This window comes from Ascaphus truei, chromosome 17, assembly GCF_040206685.1.
Source record: "Ascaphus truei isolate aAscTru1 chromosome 17, aAscTru1.hap1, whole genome shotgun sequence".
Lineage (NCBI taxonomy): Eukaryota > Metazoa > Chordata > Amphibia > Anura > Ascaphidae > Ascaphus > Ascaphus truei.
The window spans coordinates 39920506-39941550 of NC_134499.1; the positions used below are offsets into that span (position 1 = coordinate 39920506).

Here is a 21045-nt window from a genome sequence, read left to right on the forward strand (position 1 = left end):
TCTCACTCCCCCCCAAGTCTCTCTCACTCCCCCCAAGTCTCTCTCCCCCCCCCAAGTCTCTCTCTCCCCCCCCCCAAGTCTCTCTCACTCCCCCCAAGTCTCTCTCACTCCCCCCCAAGTCTCTCTCACTCCCTCCCTCACCAAGTCTCTCTCCCCCTCCCCACCAAGTCTCTCTCCCCCTCCCCACCAAGTCTCTCTCCCCCTCCCCACCAAGTCTCTCTCCCTCCCCACCAAGTCTCTCTCCCTCCCCACCAAGTCTCTCTCACTCCCTCCCTCACCAAGTCTCTTTCACTCCCTCCCCACCAAGTCTCTCTCACTCCCTCCCCACCAAGTCTCTCTCACTCCCTCCCTCACCAAGTCTCTCTCCCCCTCCCCACCAAGTCTCTCTCCCCCTCCCCACCAAGTCTCTCTCCCCCTCCCCACCAAGTCTCTCTCCCTCCCCACCAAGTCTCTCTCCCTCCCCACCAAGTCTCTCTCACTCCCTCCCTCACCAAGTCTCTTTCACTCCCTCCCCACCAAGTCTCTCTCACTCCCTCCCTCACCAAGTCTCTCTCACTCCCTCCCTCACCAAGTCTCTCTCACTCCCTCCCCACCAAGTCTCTCTCCCTCCCTCACCAAGACTCACTCCCTCCCTCACCAAGTCTCACTCCCTCTCCACCAAGTCTCTCTCTCTCCCTCCTACACCACGTCTCTCTCATTACCCCCTCCAAGTCTCTACACTACCCCACCCCCAAGTCTTTCTCACTCACTCCCTCACCACGTCTCTCTCTCTCTCCCTCCCTCACCAAGCCTCTCTCACTACCCTCACCAAGTCTCACTCCCCCAGAGAGACACCAGAAGCCATGACTGATGTTTAGACCATCAGTAATCCTGGAGTAATAAGTAAAGTTTGTTTTATTACCCACGTTTATTTATATGGCTTTAAGATATCCCTTAACATTCATTTCAGACAGACACTTTTACAGTGAAGGAGCGGCTCAGTGAGTAAAGACACGGACTCTCAAAACAATCAACACTGAGTGTGAAGCAGGGGAACCTGGTTCAATTCCCGGTGTCGGCTCCTTGTGACCTTGGGAAAGTCACTTTATCTCCCTGTGCCTCGGGCACCAAAAACATAGATTGTAAGCTCATTTGGGTATGGATGGTGTCTAAAAATCCTAAGTGCCGCGTACTGCGCGCTATACTGTAATTGTGACGCGCTCCCATTGGGAGAAAAAGCTATATGAAATAAAGTTATTATTATTACAGACCTGAGAGTGATTATAACCACATCATACTAGATCATTATTTATTAGTCGTTGATGTTGGTCATTTTTTTCTTGTTAAAAAATATTTTAAAGGCAAACTGCAGTGTAAAAAAGTGTTATTTTTTAAACTTTTTTATGCAGTTATATATGGAGCTGATGTGGAGAAGTCACACGAGGAATGTCTGCGGATCAGGCACATCGATGTCATTTCACTTTGAACTATCCTTATATGACTAGAATTGTAACTTAATTATCTAGTAGTATCTAGTCCTCTAAAACTGATCATAGATCATTAGCGGAAATTATCCTATTTAAATTCGCAAATTTATTTTTCACATTTTAAATACATTTTGCAATTTTTCTAAAATGTCGCCCCGTTTCTTTAAAAAAATTAAAACAGGGTGCAATAATAATATTTCACAATTTACCCCATTTCTGTTAATTTAATAGAAAGCGAGGTCACGTGACTAATGTAACCTACACATTGATCACGTGACTTTGCACATCGGGGTTCAGACACTGCACCTTTTTTGGGGTTATCTGCTTTTTTTTCATGACGTTTATGAATTTTGCAGAGTTTGCAGAGTTTTGTGCCCAGTTGGCACATCTCATTGCTCCGTCCCATGAGAAAACTTAATCTTCTCAAACACCCACCCGTGCTGCTGCCAAATGATGCTTCTCGCAGAGGCAGAGAGACACAGAACACTGAACAGTGTGTCATCCACAAGAAAGCCACGGAGGGGTCATTACGTGGTATGGTCTAACTATAACACTGCCCATTAATCCACATGCTGCCACCAGAGACAGACTAGAAACAGTATCACGTCGCTACTTATATCTTTGTTAAACAAAGTTATCTTGTTTATTTTCCGTAGTTCCCATGTTACACAAATAGGAATATTCCCAGGCACAAGCAGCTGTGCTTGATCTGAATGTGGTTCCTTAGGATCGTTTCCTTACTGCATGCAGTATGACTGTATAGAGGACAGCAGTGCTAATAGCAAAGATTTGGCTCCTTACATTTTGGGGGACGTTTGTTGTAAGTTGAATTTCTAAGGGCCTTTGAATGGGGGAAATTTTTTCTTTCCCTGTATCCCGCGATGTGCTTCTGAATGAGCCCTGTCCTTATGTGCTCCGCCGCATCGCTAGTCACCACCGGGGAAAACTCGCCGCTGGACACGTCGCCGCTTCTTCTTCATGTTTATTCTCTGCCACCATCTTTAAATATCCCGGCCGCCTCTCCTAATGTGAATGCGCCTGTTGTTATTGCACGACACACTTCATATTGTGAAGCAGGACAGCCGGCATGCTGAGAGGGTCCGAGGGTCAAGCCGGCATGCTGAGAGGGTCCGAGGTTCTAGCAGGCATGCTGAGAGGGTCCGAGGTTCTAGCAGGCATGCTGGGAGGGTCCGAGGGTCCAACAGGCACGCTGAGAATGTCTGAGGGTCCAGCAGGCACGCTGAGAAGGTCAGAGGGTCCAGCAGGCACGCTGAGAAGGTCCCATGGTACAGCAGGTATGCTGAGAGGGTCCGAGGTTCTAGCAGGTACGCTGGGAGGGTCCGAGGGTCAAGCAGGTATGCTGAGAGGGTCCGAGGGTCCAGCAGGTATGCTGAGAGGGTCCGAGGGTCCAACAGGCATGCTGAGAGGGTCCGAGGGTCCAGCAGGTATGCTGAGAGGGTCCGAGGGTCCAGCAGGCATGCTGAGAATGTCCGAGGGTCCAGCAGGCACGCTGAGAGGGTCCGAGGTTCCAGTAGGTATGCTGAGAGGGTCCGAGGGTCCAACAGGCATGCTGAGAGGGTCCGAGGGTCCAGCAGGTATGCTGAGAGGGTCCGAGGGTCAAGCAGGCATGCTGGGAGGGTCCGAGGGTCCAACAGGCATACTGAGAATGTCCGAGGGTCCAGCAGGCACGCTGAGAAGGTCCCATGGTACAGCAGGTATGCTGAGAGGGTCCGAGGTTCTAGCAGGTACGCTGGGAGGGTCCGATGGTCCAGCAGGTATGCTGAGAGGATCCGAGGGTCCAGCAGGTATGCTGAGAGGGTCCGAGGGTCCAGCAGGCATTCTGAGTGTCCTGCTTAACGTGCACGTTCACATTAGGAGTGGCGGATGGACATTCTATAAAACATGCAAACAACACAATGTGCAAAAAGGTGCTACCCAGCCAGAAATCAAGGGAGGCGTCTTCGTCCCGGGCAAGTTGGCCTTTTCCCACAAAAATGTGGCACTTCCCTTCAAGAGGCAAAAAGAGTCCCGTAGCTACAATGTAACATATAGATGCTAAATTTGTAGGAAGGATCCAAAGATCGTCTCATCAGCTGCATCGCGTCTCCAAAGTGCCCCGCAGGTAAGAGGAGTGTGTCCTCTAAGACAGGGGAGCGCAAACTGCGGGGCGCAAGATTTTCCAGGGGGGGCGCGGGCGGTTATAGAGACCCCGTGCTCTTCCCCAAGGCATTTAAATGACATGCCGGGGGATCGCGTGAGGCCTCTGCACTTCCCGTACCTTGTCTTCGGTGACGCATCGCCATGGCAACGTGTCGTCATTTGATGCCGGAGATCCGGTAATGAGGGGGCGAGCAGGGGGGGAGAGTAGGCCGGGGGGTGCAGACGGAAGTTTGCGCACCCCTGCCTTCTCACAATGTCCTGTTAGCAGGTTTTACTTATCAGATTTATTCTCTTTGCATTAAACTGCTTTCTGTTTGACCTTAATTGCTTATGAATGCTGCAGGTACTTGCTACTAATGTATATGATAGGCAGTAGGTGGGGAAACTAGTTCAGACGTTCTACCTAAAGTAGAACCGCTTTTATGTCATCAGGATAGTAAATATTGATTGCGAGACTGCAGTGGATACTGCGTCTAAGCTTTGCTGTAGCTATTCTTACCTGTGGCTGGCCTTTTCCATATACAGTATGGGAAACCCTATTTTTGAGATGAAGCTGCATTCATTGTGTAATAATGTCATATTCTGATTCATAGCTCCTTATTATATTATATTCGAATATACGTGAAGTAATGCAGTGAGCAAACGTTATCTTTGGAGGGCACTCGTAAACTTGTGCAAATAGCATAGGTGTAAAGTACAGTACACGTCGGCAGTGATTATACCCCAGAAACGCGCGCAGCGCCAAAACAAGTAACTTCCAATTGAAGTGCTCATACCGCAAGCGACGACCGCAGCGCGCCGTACGGCAAAGCGGACAACTGTGAAAGAGATTCTGAAATTAGTTTTTTTCTGGCGACGGCCGCGTCACGTGAGCGGTTCAGCCAATGAGGGCGAATCGCTAACAGCCACGCCTCCGCCACGCCTCCGCCACGCCTCCAAGATTGCTCTACTCTCCCTCCCCGGTATAATCAAGATGCAGCTCGGCGTCAGCGCTGGGTGACGTCACAGAATAGCGCTGACATCCCGCAGAACTTGGGTATAACCTCAGCCTAACAGCACAAAGATGAACTCATAACATAGAAAATGAGCTCCAGGGTTCCCAAACAGGCAGAGAACGAGCAGCACATGGCAGCCTGGAGGCTCCTTGTATGTTTGTGATGCTGGTAACCGAGTCCCGAGAGTTTGCAAAAAAGGTTAAAGTCAGAAATTTTAACATTATACTCAGTAAAGGGCAATAATGCACTCAAAATAAGTAATCTAACCTTCAAGGTAATTATAAGGTGCAAAATCCGATGACGAAGCCCCCCTCACCCTTCAGCCCGACTCACAACTGCTCAGGGAAAAACACCGCTTGTATACTTATCTGACTTGTACTTACTTCCTAATACATTTTTGGGGAAAATTGTACATTGAGTGCAGACTTTTTGTACTAATTTTACCACTGGGTGTGAGAGAAAATGATAATGAAGGAATCGGAGACGGGGTGGGGTCAGTGGTGGTGGACTTACCTTTCTGCCGCTCAGGGGCGGCCCTCTGTCCTAGCGTAGTGACGTCATTTCACTCTGCGACAATGTGACGCTGCAGGAGGGAGCCGCGCTCCGGAAAAGATAAGGCTCTCACACATTTTCTCCCGCCAAAATTGCCACTCGAGGCTGTAGCCAACCCAGCCTAATGGGAAATCCCCCCAGGGTGGGGTAAGAGGTAGGTCAGGGAAGTCACACCTAAACGCAGTCCCATCCAGACCCTGCAATTCGGCTTTGCTGGGGCGGAGTCTACGTCATCCTCCTCCTCCTGATGAAGACAGAATTACCGCCACATTATTGGAAGCTAACGCCGCGCTGTGCTACGATAACGGGATATTCAGCTTATGTGAACGCGTTGTACCGCGACGGTTATATTTGCAGAGAATTCGCTTTGCACGTTAACCTCCGAAGGAAATAACGTCTGTTACTGTGGAAAGTCTTTGCCGGATTTCACAGCTTGTGACTTTGGTATTTTGAAGATAATATTAAGTTGAGTGGTCGCCGTTCTTGTACAAATCATAGTGTTCCAACTATGTCCGCGCTTAGACAGCTGAAATAGTCCCTGGGTCAGTGATAAGCAGCGGCACATACAGTACAGTATGGCATACTGTTCTTCTATAAGGTACTGGCTCCAGTTTATGTTTTTTTCTTTGACTTTGAACACATTTTCCTTTACCAGAGAAAAGCACATTACACCCTCCCAGGAATGAAACCCCCGTATGAATGAATGAATGGCCTTATACAGAACATGTAACCACTTTTTTAAATCTGTATCTATCAACACAGATAACCCTTTTTAGATTGACGTTTGTTCTGCTGCTATAATGAACATTGTAGTTAGCACCGTCTGCAAAAAACAATGCCAGACATGGAATGTGATTAAGAACGCAGCCATGCAATTAATGGTCAGCTTTCTTATAAAATATCATAATAAAATGTTCTTGCATGCAACACCATTCGTGACATTATGACTGAGTAGGCATATTTGTCATGGAAATGAGAGGGGGATTTATGGATTCACAATTAATATACATTTTAAAGTGGCATAAATTGTCCACTTAGGCGCAGCAGTCATATATTTACTTGGTATATGGCATAGTAATATAGCTGTTAGAATGGATGGAGATAACAGTTCATTGTGTGGAGACATTTTCTTGGGTCACCTCTGGATAATACAGTATTTAACTATATCCTGCCACCGCATGTCTGTATATCTTTATGTACATAGCGCCATTAATGTACATAGTGTGTTACAGCAGTAATACATGTTACACAATTATGTAACACATAATGGGAAAAAGTAACATGAAAGTAACATTAGGAAACGGAGTTCCTGCCCCGAAGAGCTCACAATCTACGTGGTAAGTTGAGAGAACTTACAGAGACAGTACGAGGATGTGAAGGTAAGTGTGTCTGCAAGGGACCACGGTGAGTACATATGAGCTGTATAGTATCAGCCAGAGGAGCTGCTCATACGCTTTATTACATTGTAATGTTTTGATATGAAGACTATGTTTAATCTTTTTTCTTATATGTTTCTGTTATATTCAGGCGTTACTTCAATTTAGTATTTTCCCTGTAATCAGTTCTAGATAAAATAACACTGAATGAATAAATACAATGAATCAATATAGTCAGTGAAAGCCACTTTCTGGTATTTGGAGTTATTGACACATTTATACGGTGGATGTTAATAAAATATTTTAAGGTGTGTCAATGTAAACAAATCATTTTTGGGAATGAATTACAATAAAAATTATATTTAGGGGGAAAAGAGATGGGTGGTACAAAAAAAATGAAACAAAAAAAAATATTAAAGCAACTAGATACTATTCCGAGTTAGGAAAATATTTCAATGCATTTGAGTCTTAAAAATATATATATATTGGTTTTAGGGCTTTTCTGTTTCTGCCCATATTCAAATCCTGGACGGCATGCTGTATTTTTGCTCAGTGTGTGTGTGTGTGTGTGTGTGTGTGTGTGTGTGTGTATATATATATACAGTATGTTTATACACACACAGACACACACTTATCTTTTATATGTGTTTATATTATTAATTATATTGCATTCAAAATAAATAAAAAAGATAACAAAACAATAACCTTTTTTGCTACATACCATTTTTCTAACCCCTTGTTTGTTTTTTTCAGCAATCCATAGCTGTCATTTGATGTTTTATTTAGTTAACCAGGGGGGGGGAGAGGCTCAACTCCAGTCCTCAAGACCCCGCAACAGGTCAGGTTTTTAGGATTTCCCTGCTTCAGCACAGGTGGCTCAATCAGAGCCACCTGTGCTAAAGCAGAGGTTGAGCCACCTGTGCTGAAGTAGGGACTGATTGAGCCCCCTGTGCTGGAGCAGGGATATCCTAAAAACCTGACCTGTTGGGCAGGGTGAGTTAACCTGTGCTAACTCCTGCTCACACCGCCGCTGCAAGTAAAGAGATGTCAGATGAGGGTCATTAACCTCTTTACTGTCAGAGTCCAGTAAAGCCTCCGTAGAACAGGGGTTAAATGCTTATTTTATTATTTGTAGTAGTTCGTAATGGGAAAAACAGCAGCAAACTGTGTATTATTATTAAAGTCACCTCGAACCACTTCCCCATCAAGTTATTTGTTGTTGTTGAGTTTTCTAGCGTACAGTATGTTTCCGTCCGAGTAAGGGCGCGTCCATGGTTAGTTCACGCGGCTGTAGCAGGAGAGATTTGTGGCCGAGGGATAGACGCAATGGGGAGGCGTGTCGGGGGCGTGGCTGTGACATCACGGAGCTGGTTCACCCTCATTGGGCAAACCGCACACGTGACGCGGCCGTCACGCGACAGAAACAGAAGTCTTGGACTGAGCCTCAGCCTCTGATTGAGCCACCCATGCTTATGCTGGAATACCCTGAAAACCTGACCTGTTGGGGGGTCTTGAGGACTGGAGTTCGGAACCCCTGCCTGAAAGGATAAACCACAATATGACGCTGGCTCTGTATATAGATATTTACTTTTCCCCAGTATCTGCATTAATGTCAGAACCCTGCTAACCAGGACTCTTATTACATTTCATGCACATTGTTAGTCAGAGGAGTTTAGGCCACTTTAGATGTAGAATGTACAGTTGTGTGAATTCCTCTCTTTGAATTACATGGTTTTACATATCAGGAGATAATAACAATCATCTGTTCCTTAGCAGGTCTTAAAATTAGGTAAATACAACCTCAGATGAACAACACATGACATATTACACCGTGTCATGATTTATTTAACAAAAATATACTCTCGCACACATTTGTTAACAGAAATATATTTGTCGGGTGCAGCGAATATGAACAGATATGTGGCGAAATATTTGCGGGACAAATTTTAGCACATTGACCCATCTCTATTTAAAATGCCTATAAATTCAATATACTGTCACCTCACCATGCTGAAGAACATTACAGTCCATGCAGGGTCAACGCAGACGAAATGTTCTCCAGCGCCAGCTGCCAGGTTATCTATGGATGGGCGCTCATACTTGCTAGAACGTGCTAACTCTTGTTATGATGCTAAAGTCATTATATAGGTATCACTACTGTTTTTATTGTCAATGTTTTGCCCCAGCTGCAAAAACTTTCCAGTTCGGCCTCATTACTTTGGCAAAGCTAAACGGTAAGTGATACAGCAATCTGTAATTGTACCTTTTTCGCAAAACCGAAGAATAGCGTATCTTGATAAATCTTTCCTTATTATATCAGCAGCAACTAGAGCCCCGCCGTATACACTCCTAATGTATCATTCAGCCTCCAAAACAGTAGCGCAGCTGGATACTTTTGCCTTTCATCATTTACACTGTAAAATTAGAGCAAAATAAATTGCCACTTTATAGTTTGTACTCAAACTGTAGCACAGCCGGACACAATTAACCCTGCATTACCCATGCTACACAGCTTGATACATGTTCCCCCTTTCCACTTCTGTAATGAAAGAATATGAGAAAAAGTATCTTGTCCATCTGCAAGCTCAGTCCTGGCATCTCAGATGGAGGATGCTTCATTTACACACTGTCCCTGAGGTCGTTATGAGCTTCACACAGAGAAATAATCAGTTCTTCCTAGTTGGCTGCAGAGGGCGCTCCTGAGCACCGGCTCCCTGCAGCACACACACTCGGCGCTGCTGCTTACAGCTGCAAAGACTTAAGCAAATATTTTACTCCTTAACAGTTTCTGTCCATTTCAGATTACAGATTAATGCGATAGAAGGACGTGATCTGGGGCAGCCTGTCCCTCCAGTCATTATGCATTCAGAAAGAAGCTTGATGGATCATTAAACCTCTTACAGAGCTGGAGATCAAGACAGACAGGCATCTACATACTGTATCCCCTGCAGATTCCTTCTCACCTGCTGGGAGGGCTCTCTCATTTCTCTTCCTATGTGTTATTGGCATTGAATGAAGACAGAGCACTGTAGGACCGAACCATGCAAACAGTTACAGCCTCCGTACTGGATCTCTCAAGGACTGTCTTGATCACAGAGGAGCGAGACAACGTGTCCAACCGCACAGGTAAGGAGCAGGCTGGCTCAGGGTGAGGACTGCTGAGCCTGCTGAATTTAATTCCCCAGCATGTGTCTAAGTCTTCTGCCCTATTTCTGTCCCTTGCTGTGAAATGGGATTACACAGCCTAAAACGGGGGCGAAACAAATATTTCCAAATGTCATTCTTTACCAACATACTGTATGGCATGACTTCCAAAAAACATTACTTGGAAAAACAAGCTGTAGATCTAAATGTATCTAGTGAAATATATTGCATGTGAAAATATTGAAATAAATACATAGGGATAACTTTTAATCACTTGACAGTTCATGTAGCTCATAAATGAGCTTTTAATACTAGACAAGTCTGTTAATTAGATTATAATAACTTAGATGTAGGTTCATCAAATAGTATATAATTATCTACAAAGTCATAAACACAGCACAAACCCCACTACTTTCTATTGGATTTTTTTCTTTGGTGAATTCTGTGCACTTTCTTTGCCCCAATGTTGTAACCTGGAAACATTATCCACATAGTTTTATCCAGGAACAATACAATTGTATTATATCTCTTTGTTGGGTTGATACTATTTATTCAAGTTTCTCAAGCAGACAATGGTGGTTGTATCAGTTCAGTTCTTGCCTTTTAAATGACAATATAAAAGGAGATATTTGACACCAATAAATACATAGGATTCCATAATGTACGTATATTTTTATTTATACTGCGCCGTCTATGTACATAGTGCTTCACAGCAGTAATACATGGGAGAATAATAATATAACTCGCTGGGAATACGCGCTACAGACATAAAAGTAACAATAAGAAAAAGGTGTTCCTGCCCCGAAGAGCTTACAATCTAAGTTTTAACCCCCTATGCTGTCTGAGGTGATGTCAGTATGCATTGTTAAATGATTTTGCTGAGCATAGCAATATGAAGGCAAAGATCACACAGAGGGTTTTATTTACATGTGCTGTACTATTTAGCCCAGAGGAAGATACCCCTGGGGATTTGGGGAATCACAGCGCTGGTTTTCACAATACAGAGTGATGACTGAATAACAGCCTGGATCTCTCAGTCTTTATTCATCTTGTTGCACACGTATCAGGACACTATGTTGGATGGGAAGTATATTCATACTGGGAAGTATACTCATACTGGGATGTATACTCATACTGGGATGTATACTCATACTGGGAAGTATACTCATACTGAGAAGTATACTCATACTGAGAAGTATACTCATACTGGGAAGTATACTCATACTGGGATGTATACTCATACTGGGAAGTATACTCATACTGGGAAGTATACTCTTACTGGGAAGTATATTCATACTGGGATGTATACTCATACTGGGATGTATACTCATACTGGGAAGTATACTCATACTGGTATGTATACTCATACTGGGATGTATACTCATACTGGGAAGTATAATCATACTGGGAAGTATACTCATACTGGGAAGTATACTCATACTGGGATGTATACTCATACTGGGAAGTATACTCATACTGGGAAGTATACTCATACTGGGATGTATACTCTTACTGGGAAGTATATTCATACTGGGATGTATACTCATACTGGGATGTATACTCATACTGGGAAGTATACTCATACTGGTATGTATACTCATACTGGGATGTATACTCATACTGGGAAGTATAATCATACTGGGAAGTATACTCATACTGGGAAGTATACTCATACTGGGATGTATACTCATACTGGGAAGTATACTCATACTGGGAAGTATACTCTTACTGGGAAGTATACTCTTACTGGGAAGTATACTCATACTGGGATGTATACTCATACTGGGAAGTATACTCATACTGGGAAGTATACTCATACTGGGAAGTATACTCTTACTGGGAAGTATACTCTTACTGGGAAGTATACTCATACTGGGATGTATACTCATACTGGGATGTATACTCATACTGGGAAGTATAATCATACTGGGATGTATACTCATACTGGGAAGTATACTCATACTGGGAAGTATACTCTTACTGGGAATTATATTCATACTGGGAAGTATGCTCATACTGGGATGTATACTCATACTGGGATGTATACCCTATACTGGGAAGTATACTCATACTGGGAAGTATACTCATACTGGGAAGTATACTCATACTGGGAAGTATACTCATACTGGTGCACATAAGTCGTTTTTTCCCTCAAACACCTTTGTTAACACAATATATCGTTTGCAACGTTTCCTGGAATACCACAATATACGCTTATTTAACTCATTGTGGTGCAACGGGCCGAGTCCGTTTAGGCAGGAAAGAGGTTACTACTGAAAAGCTGAAAATTACTACTCATAATAAGGCTTGTATCTTCTTTTCAACTTTGTCAATGTTTATTCCTTATCTAATTAATCGCGCCATGTAAATACAGTCTCACCGTGCTGCTTTTTAGGACAAATGACTCAAAAACAGTCCGTATGCAAAGAACTGTACCTTAAAGCAAAGAGACATAGTTGACATCAGCTTGAAACAGTGGCTCTGTTGGTGTGTCTCTTTGCATAGCAACTAATTTATTAAATATGACATCAACGCCAAAGACAATAATGCAATATAGAGGAGGTTACTGGGGTCCAAAGAATGTTGAATATTATTATGAGTGAGCAAAATGAGTGAAGTTTTTGCTAAGTAGATCTGGGTTACAATTTAAGGGAAGCATTTGATGCACCTTTTCAGTTCACGTTTTGCAGCTACAACTGGTTGTCATGTGGACTGGACAGTGATCCTGAAAAGCTTAACTGCTGGGAGAACACAAGGGTTATAAAGGATATGCATCAATTGCAAATTAACATATGTATGTTCTATTTAATGAGGATGTTCTAATAAGTCATGCAAAAAATACATGTGATACAATTGATTGTTACATAAAGTGCCGTTCCATGTCAGAACAAGTGGAACTATGCCAGAAATATAATTAATAGGTTAAAATCAGGTAATCGACATATCTTTATTAATATACATTTATATTAGATTAGAGTCATCAAGTTGTTGTTTCGAAAAGGTTTTTTTTTTTTGTTTTTTTTGGCAAAGTTTGCCAACGCTGTGACTTAACGGTTATACCAGGGGTGAGCAACGCCAGTCCTTAAGGGCCACCAACAGGCAAGGGTTTCAGGGTATCCATGCTTCAGCACAGGTAGCCCAATCAGTGGCTCAGTCTTCTACTGCACCATCTGTGCTGAAGCAGGGATATCCTGAAAACTTGACCTGTTGGTGCCCTTGAGGGCCGGAGTTGGCCACCCCTGGTTTAAAGTGAGTTTTTTTTCAAGGTTGGGTCATGTTAAACAGTCTTATCTCTCCCCTGTCCTTCGCTGTGTGATTCTAGATGGTTATCTGGCATGCAAGAGATGTGAATAAATCTGATTATTTTATTCGTTGACTGGAGTAACCATGATTGTCAGTCACACCCAGAGTCCCTGCTGTAAACTAAAACAATGTAAATCTTTCATACAGTCAAAAACTTCTAACTCTCTATCATATCTTTTTAAAAGGCTTCAATCCCTTCTTGTAGGTTCCCCCAGTTAGCACCGGATTATAAAGCTATAAAGCAAAAATGATAAAAGCATGTATTATTAAATGATCTCCACAGATTCTGGTCATTTTAATGATTAAAGTAATTTTAAGGATCCACATTTTTAATATTGTTTAATAGCATAATATGGTTGCATATTGCAATAGCACTATAGGGGCTACATTATATGCAAAATATATAACTTAGTGCACATAGTAGTTAATTTACGTGAAGCTAAAACTGACAGCAATATTGATCCCATACAAATTCAATTGCATTGTTTATTAGCAATAATATATCTTATTGCACCATATAAAATGAAGTACTGTATTAGGTTACACCTTATTTTTTCAGGTCACAAAGGTACCTTCTTGTTTTCAAAAGTTTGCAAGAATGACCTCAGAGTACACAAAAATTACACTTAAAATTACAAGGGTGCCCTTTTCTTCCTGTACCTGTATCCCCATAACAGATTCTGGGAAACATTACAGATGACCACGATCTACATCCACCGAAGCTACTTTTTGCGCCGTGTTCATCCAAAAATACCCATTGTCTTCCAAACGTTCCCAACTCGCTCCTTCTGTGGGTATAGAATTAATCCGTTAGACTTCATACATCCAGCAAAACCATCGTCTTTGCATCGCTTGTTCCTTGCGGGTTTCCTGTGTTTTTCAGCATTCGTTTACCATATTTGCCCCAACAAATCTGTTGGAAAACCTTTCTATGTATCCACCACCTAGTGAGGAAGTATCTTCAAATCCACCGTGTATCTGTATCCACCACCTAGTGAGGAAGTATCTTCATATCCACCGTGTATCTGTATCCACCACCTAGTGAGGAAGTATCTTCAAATCCACCGTGTATCTATGTATCCACCACCTAGTGAGGAAGTATCTTCATATCCACCGTGTATCTATGTATCCACCACCTAGTGAGGAAGTATCTTCATATCCACCGTGTATCTATGTATCCACCACCTAGTGAGGAAGTATCTTCATATCCACCTAGTCTCATGTTTACGCATTGGCTGGTAGAGTAATAGAAATGGATACAGATGCACCGTGACCTGTACGTTCCACTCTACAGAAAGGAAACGCGTTCGTACACACGTCTCCAGTCATTCCTTTCTTATGTTCCTTCCTTCAATCTGGGCAAGAGTATTATAATTCACTCTACTTTGAGAAGTTTTATTACAAGAGATTAAGAATACAAATCCTTGGTGAAGTTATCAATAAGCCCAGAGAGGGTTTAATAGAAAGGGGTTAGGCCGCTAAAATACATTAAAAGGATCCCATGTCTGCTCAAGTGCAGCCATTATATAGATAACGTATTTACATTTTTATTTATAATATTACATTAATATGGACATTTTTAGATCACTTTCTTGCTCTGTCTCCAATATATTGCTGGCTGCACCTGTCCAGTTTCAGCTTTCCAGAAATAGGGCAACTAATGTTACACTTCTAATAATGTTAAGTATAATACAATACATGAATGAAACGTACAGTATTAAAAGCAATGTCTGCCCCGAATAGCTTCCAGGATACATTTGAACTTCTTGTTGCCATTTCGCTCCCTCTTCTTTCCTGGTTTTGTGCAGCCAGGTCTGAGACTAGAGAATATGGGGTGGCATGTGTTCACGTGGCAGTAATAATATGCCATCATTGACCAGCTGCGGGTATTGTGTCTTATTTGGGTCTCCACGCATTTGTCCTTCCTGGGGCGGAGGTTTGCATGTAGCATTGTGTACAATCTGCTCGCTCGTGCATACTTATTTATAGTGATCTCGTGTTATGTACGAAACATTCATTACCAGACTAAGATTAATCTGAAAACGAGGCAGGAAAACATAATATTTTATTATGGTAAAATTGACCTTTTTTGGCTGCGTGCATGGATCATTTTGTTAGCATAAATTACACTTGTTACTTGTTAAGATTACTACTTGTGGTGAGTAACTTCATACTTCATACAGGACAACACTGCTACATCAGCACGCTCAGGGTTAACATCTTTATTCTCAGAAGAGATTGCAATTAATTGTGCATCACATTGTCTGTGCAACCTCTGTTAGTGCGAGGGTTTAGGGACTTACTATGTATTATGAACCATTGGGCACTGAATTGATTGAAGCCCCATTTACTCTGCAACTTTTAGCCATTTCAGAGTATGGAAATAGTACTGTTTTCTGCTAGTTACAATAATGTTATTATGAATTGAGGTCGCCCTAAATAAGGCAGAAACGGCATCATTTATCATTCGAATTCACACATTTCAGCAGTTAGATGTCCATAGGAGGTGCTCAGAGCATCTCAAGCGGAGAAGAGATATTGCACTATTTGTACGGCACCATCAACATTTAAAGTGAGATAATCCTCCTTATCATTACTGTAACACTAACGTTGAGAGCTCTAGCTTTTTAGGTTTTGCATCAGGGAAGATAAGGAAGTTATAGCTACATTTCTAACTGGGACGCTGATCTTTCACCCGGGCAGTTTATCTCGTAGCAGCCAGTCTGTGATCATTTTGTTCGCTCAGCTGAAATCTGCCGTGAGTGAGCGGCCTGCTCTCTGGTGTAGAGCAGACGAAGGAAACCTTCCTTCCGCATCTTCCGCCGCCCTCATTGTACAAGTAGAAAGTCCTGGTAGCTGCTTTGGGGAGAAGAGCAGATTGTACATTTCTAGCCCTTATTTCTCGCCTTTTGGGAAGAGACGGGCGAAACTGTCTAAATTCGTGTCGCAGAATTTCCAGCGCTTTCCCTTCCAAATCCGTTCTGCGGTGTAAAAGCCGTCGCCGGATTGTTCCGTGCGGATTACAAGCCGCCATTGGATTTGGCCAATCCAAGCACTCCGCAATCCGCCAGCGGGTTCTGAAAGTCGTGGATTGAATTGCCGGTGATTTTTGAGATTCGTGGAAATTCGTGGACCAAAGGAACTGTCCGATCTGTGGTGGATCCAAATCCAGCCATCTCTACTTTTGGGGACCCCTGTTATATATCCCTTAATCCCGCACCCTCTCTACTTTTGGGGACCCCTGCTATATATCCCTTAAGCCCGCACCCTGGCTACTTTTGGGGACCCCTGCTATATACCCCTTAAGCCCGCCCTTTACCCGTGGCTACGTGAGGACAGGCCTGGCTGTTACCTGCCCCTCCTCAAGTAGCCCCAATTGTTAATGTCGACCCCTGTAGGGGCGTCGACCCCTATTGTTCGCTGCTCACTAGTATGTTCAGGGCTACATGGGTGTGCTTTATTAGATTCATTATGTTATATATTAGCAATCGGGACTGCTTATTTCATGCCTGAGTACCGTCTGTTAGATATGTATCCTAAAAAAAAAGATTTACTAGTAAAGGGAGAAATACATTATTTAACAGAGTATAATTATATCTTAGAAACCAACACTATAGGGGTTATATATTAACCTGCAATAGTGCCGATCGTGGCACTATCGCCGGTAATCTCCCATTGACTTCAGTGGGAGTTTACATGTGTTAGTGCCCTGATCTGCACTATTGCAGTACACTGAACTGAGGACATGCCTTCCAGCAGCAAGATAGCCCTGTACACTCGTCTTGCATCTCAATCGATAAGAGTACAACTTAAAAGGCGTTGCTTCATGCTGCTTCCCCTCTACCAAGTTAATTAATTTTTCATCATAAGGATATGACAGTTGCATAAAATCCCCAACTATGGAACCCTAGTAATCCACACTTCTTCGGGAGCGTGAGAGAGAGGTTGGGCGCACAGCAGGCAGGTTCCTCACTAGTTCTCTCGCTTAACATCAAAGTAAAAGCTTTGAATAACTAATTTACACAAGCTCTAAAAGGAGACGCCTTCCTATTTACTGGGTTGTTATTCCTTTGCAAGCATTTATTGCACACACAAATGTATTCAGATATATTTCAGGTTTCTTTGCAAGTTCATTTACATTATTTGTTTCTGCCATGGCGATCTTTTGCAGACGCGTACAGAAAAGCACTATAACCCTAATAATCACAATAATAGCAAAGACCCAATACCCCTAACTTGGGGCGGTGCACCTAATAAAGATATACTAAATATGAGAGGAGAGAGAGAAAAACAATAGCCCGATCATATTTTGGACTTTTGCACAGAAATTGCATGAGAGCCCGAGCTTCATTAATATAAAGTGAGATTTCCGTGTATTTTGTTGGTGGTGGTTTTAGCTGAGGTTTTGCATAAAGAGGAGAGGGGTTTTATTTTAACTAACAGTAAATGAATGTGTTACTAATTATATATGAAAGACAGTGAAGCATAGAAACAGGGTAGGTAGAACAAGAAGAACAACGTGAAGGCTGCTATATTTGCTGATCAATCTTCTATAAAACTTGTTTACAATGTTAGTTAAAAAAAAGAGGACGCCAGCAGTAGCAACCATGATTAGTTAAAAGCCTTAAATAATTTATATTTGTCAAGCCCCAGAAGAAACAAGAAGAACTTTGCTCCGAAAACACTTCTGTAAGTTGAGATAATTGTAACATTTATCAGTTCCCAACGTGTGGAATAATTTGCTTAGTCATGTCTTGTTTTGAATGTTAGCATTACAATGTGTCTTGCATGACAGGCGCCATTAACTTTAACTCCTTCAGTGTTGGGAACGCTTGGAACACATACTTATATAGTATATTGTGGTAAGAACCTTTACATTTGATGATGCAGATGTTTTTACGAAGTTATAGTGCAAGAATTCTCACATCAGTTTGTGTTAAATAAAAGGAAGATCCTAATCGCACTCCTTACATTTGAAAACCAATTTGATACAACTCATCATCATAGAGCTTCAAGGCTGAGCACATTAGCATTGGCATATGCCCATACCATTGATGTCACAGGAATGCCCCATAAAACCCAATGACCTCACACATACCGTATCAGGAATGCCATGCTGTCATGCTTTAGCCTAGGACGCATCTGTGACTTGCCCAGTCATTGGACACCAATGGGGCGCAATATTTCCCTTTCTCAAGCCCAAAGATAACCTAACGTGCTAGGGGGGAAGAAGCACCAGGTGTCCTGGGGTTCACAGTGCTGCAATGCATTCTGGGGCACGATGTTCCAGGGTTTGGTGGTTTGGCAGTTATAGCCTTTACCAAAGAGGTCCAGGGAAGTCACTCCCCAAGGTTCATCGTGGCACTACCCAACTCCTGCTAATTGTGCCCTTTATTTTCTGGGGACAGCAGGACAGTAGTAGTAGCAGGGTGAAGTTTAGGAACTTTTTTATTGGACCTTGCCTGATCGTTCCCTGTACGAGCCACACCACTGATGGTAACCAAGTCACCATGTACTTTGCCTACACTGGGTATACAGACCTGTTATATATTTGTGCTGAGAGCCTTCAATTGGTCAGCACCATTTCTGCCGTCAAACAGGGAGCGGCGGTTACTGTACAATAGCAGTGACTGACAGGTTGTAAATCAACTTCCAAATGGTTCTTGGCTTATTATTGTACTTACAGAAGCAGCACTGGGGGCAGTCACCTCCTTCATTGCGGCCCGTTCATTGCCTTCACTCTTTCCTAGGACTAATTGTAAGGATTAGCGTACAATACATTCAACCATATACATAGTGGCTTGAAGTATTAAGATTTACATTGTGGGACATATTTACTAAGTGTTGCTATGCCACAAGACACCTTTTGGCACTGTAATGTGTATTATGACATAGCATGCTTAGTATATAGGGTGTATCCTTTTCTATATAAAAAGAAATAGCAGAAGGTGAGCAGAATATAATGACATTATGAGCCTCGGAAAAACATGTGCGCCCCCACAGCGTGTAAAAGACCCCTCAAGATCTGGATTTCTAAACATACCATGAAGTCTGCATGTTAGTGGTGATGATATGGTTAATATCCAAAGGCTAAGAAATAGCTAATGACCAGCTGTCCCTGAGTGACCAAGAGATGCAAGAAGAGCCAAGTCAAGAATAGCCATTAGGCCTCACGGTTGAGAAAACATTTGGGGCGATTGACCACAAAGGCATCAAGAAAGAGAAAGGTAGGCAGGGAATTTGTATGTGTACGTGTGAGATGTGTGTGTGCACGTGTAAGATGTGTGTGTGCACGTGTGAGATGTGTGTGTGCACGTGTGATATGTGTGTGTGCGATGTGTGTGCGATGTGTGTGTGCACGTGTGAGATGTGTGTGTGCACATGTGAGATGTGTGTGTGCACGTGTGAGATGTGTGTGAGCACGTGTGAGATGTGTGTGTGCGATGTGTGTGTGCACGTGTGAGATGTGTGTGTGCACGTGTGAGATGTGTGTGTGCACGTGTGTGTGCACGTGTGAGATGTGTGTGTGTACGTGTAAGATGTGTGTGTGTGTTCATGTGTGAGATGTGTGTGTGCACGTGTGCGGTGTGAGGTTTGTGTGTGTGTACGTGTGAGGTTGTGTGTGTGTGTGCACGTGCGAGGTTGTGTGTGTGTGCACGTGCGAGATGTGTATGTGTGTGCACGTGCGAGATGTGTGTGTGTGCACGTGTGAGATGTATGTGTACGTGTGAGATGTATGTGTACGTGTGAGATGTATGTGTACGTGTGAGGTGTGTGTGTGCATATGTGAGATGTGTGTGTACACGTGTGAGATGTGTGAGGTGTGTGTGCGCGCATGTGTGAGAGGTGTGTGTGCACGTGTGAGATGTATGTGTACGCTTGAGATGTGTGTGCGCACGTGTGGAAGGTGTGTGTGCACGTGTGAGAGGTGTGTGTGCACGTGTGAGAGGTGTGTGTGCACATGTGAGATCTATGTGTACGTGGGAGATGTGTGTGTGTGTGGTTTACTATAAAGCAGTAGGTGTTTCACTGGTTTAGAGAGCTCGCTACAGAGCACCAAAGATAGGCACAATCAGATGCTAAAACCCTGCTGATTCCTGTAACCCAAGAGAATAAATGGACAAACTAAGCAAAGAATCCAAAGTTGTTTTTTTCTGGAAGGAGGTGCCCTTAAAATATTATAAAAAAAATCCCAAGGCTATAGGTTTGTAAATGACAAAGTGTTCACACCATGTTGTAGTGTTATTTTTTTTGCAGTAATCCCACTTAGGCCTCGTCCAGGGTGAAGGGAAGAGCGGAGCGAGCGGGCTGGCGCTCATGAGCAGTGACGTCACCTGCATGTAAGCAGGAGACAAATGACCCTGCCCACTCGCACTCCCCCGGGCTCAAACAGCCCAGCTCCCAGTCTGGCAAGAACAAGCACCTACCCCCCAAGAGTCGCCATCAATGGGCCTAGTTAACCCCCCTTAAACTAGGCCCGTACCTCCAGACAGACAAGGACCCTCTCCAACCCCTCCTGCACCCTCTAAACCCAATATCTCCATGCATGCCTGGAACACCCGCAGGTACTGAAACCTAGATAATGGTATCCCGTCCGCGTGCGCGAGCAGAAAACCCCGTCCAGCTAGGTCCTAAGCCCAAACACGCCCCCAGCATTTGCACTGGGAAAATCCTGCTCCCCGGGAAGCCTTAGCAGCGTAACCCATGCTCCCTTTCCCAACTGGTGGGTTTTGGATCGGCGAATATGCAGCTGCAACGAACTTGACCTGAGCGCCGGGTCCCCCGACTGGAAACTTCCTCACCCTTTCTTAGTGGCGCAGACTAGCTCCGATATTCGCAATTCCCAGAAGAAGGCCGCATTGATTAGCCGCGCCTCGAAGACTGAAAAGCAGACCTGTTCCATCACCTGGACCAGCCCCTCCAAGATTGCCGGGGTAACAGGCCTCCTGTTATCGTTAGTCGGTGCCCCCCTCAGCATTCCCACTATGGCCTGCTTGACTGTAAATGCTTTTGTAGCGTCCGCCCTCCCATCTAGCTTCAAAAAGAAGG

General features: G+C 43.6%; 1 protein-coding gene and 1 long non-coding RNA gene across 5 annotated transcripts in view; one reads left to right on the plus strand and one right to left on the minus strand.

The window, feature by feature from the left end:
* LOC142468378 (uncharacterized) overlaps window positions 1-9767 on the minus strand; it is a 43813-nt gene extending 34046 nt beyond the window's left edge. For 2 of the 3 annotated variants that reach the window (XR_012788647.1, XR_012788646.1), the window contains exons 1-3: window positions 9513-9767; window positions 8813-8963; window positions 5135-5417 (exon numbers count right to left, since the gene is read on the minus strand). This is a non-coding gene — a long non-coding RNA (uncharacterized LOC142468378). The remainder of the gene's footprint in view (window positions 1-5134; window positions 5418-8812; window positions 8964-9512) is intronic. The other variant, XR_012788648.1, reaches the window with a different exon arrangement.
* Window positions 9188-21045, plus strand: part of SUSD3 (sushi domain containing 3) — a 50991-nt gene continuing 39133 nt past the window's right edge. The window contains exon 1 of one of the 2 annotated variants that reach the window (XM_075574903.1): window positions 9188-9675. In XM_075574903.1, the coding sequence (XP_075431018.1) occupies window positions 9591-9675 (85 nt within the window). In that variant the 5' untranslated portion in view covers window positions 9188-9590. The remainder of the gene's footprint in view (window positions 9676-21045) is intronic. The other variant, XM_075574902.1, reaches the window with a different exon arrangement.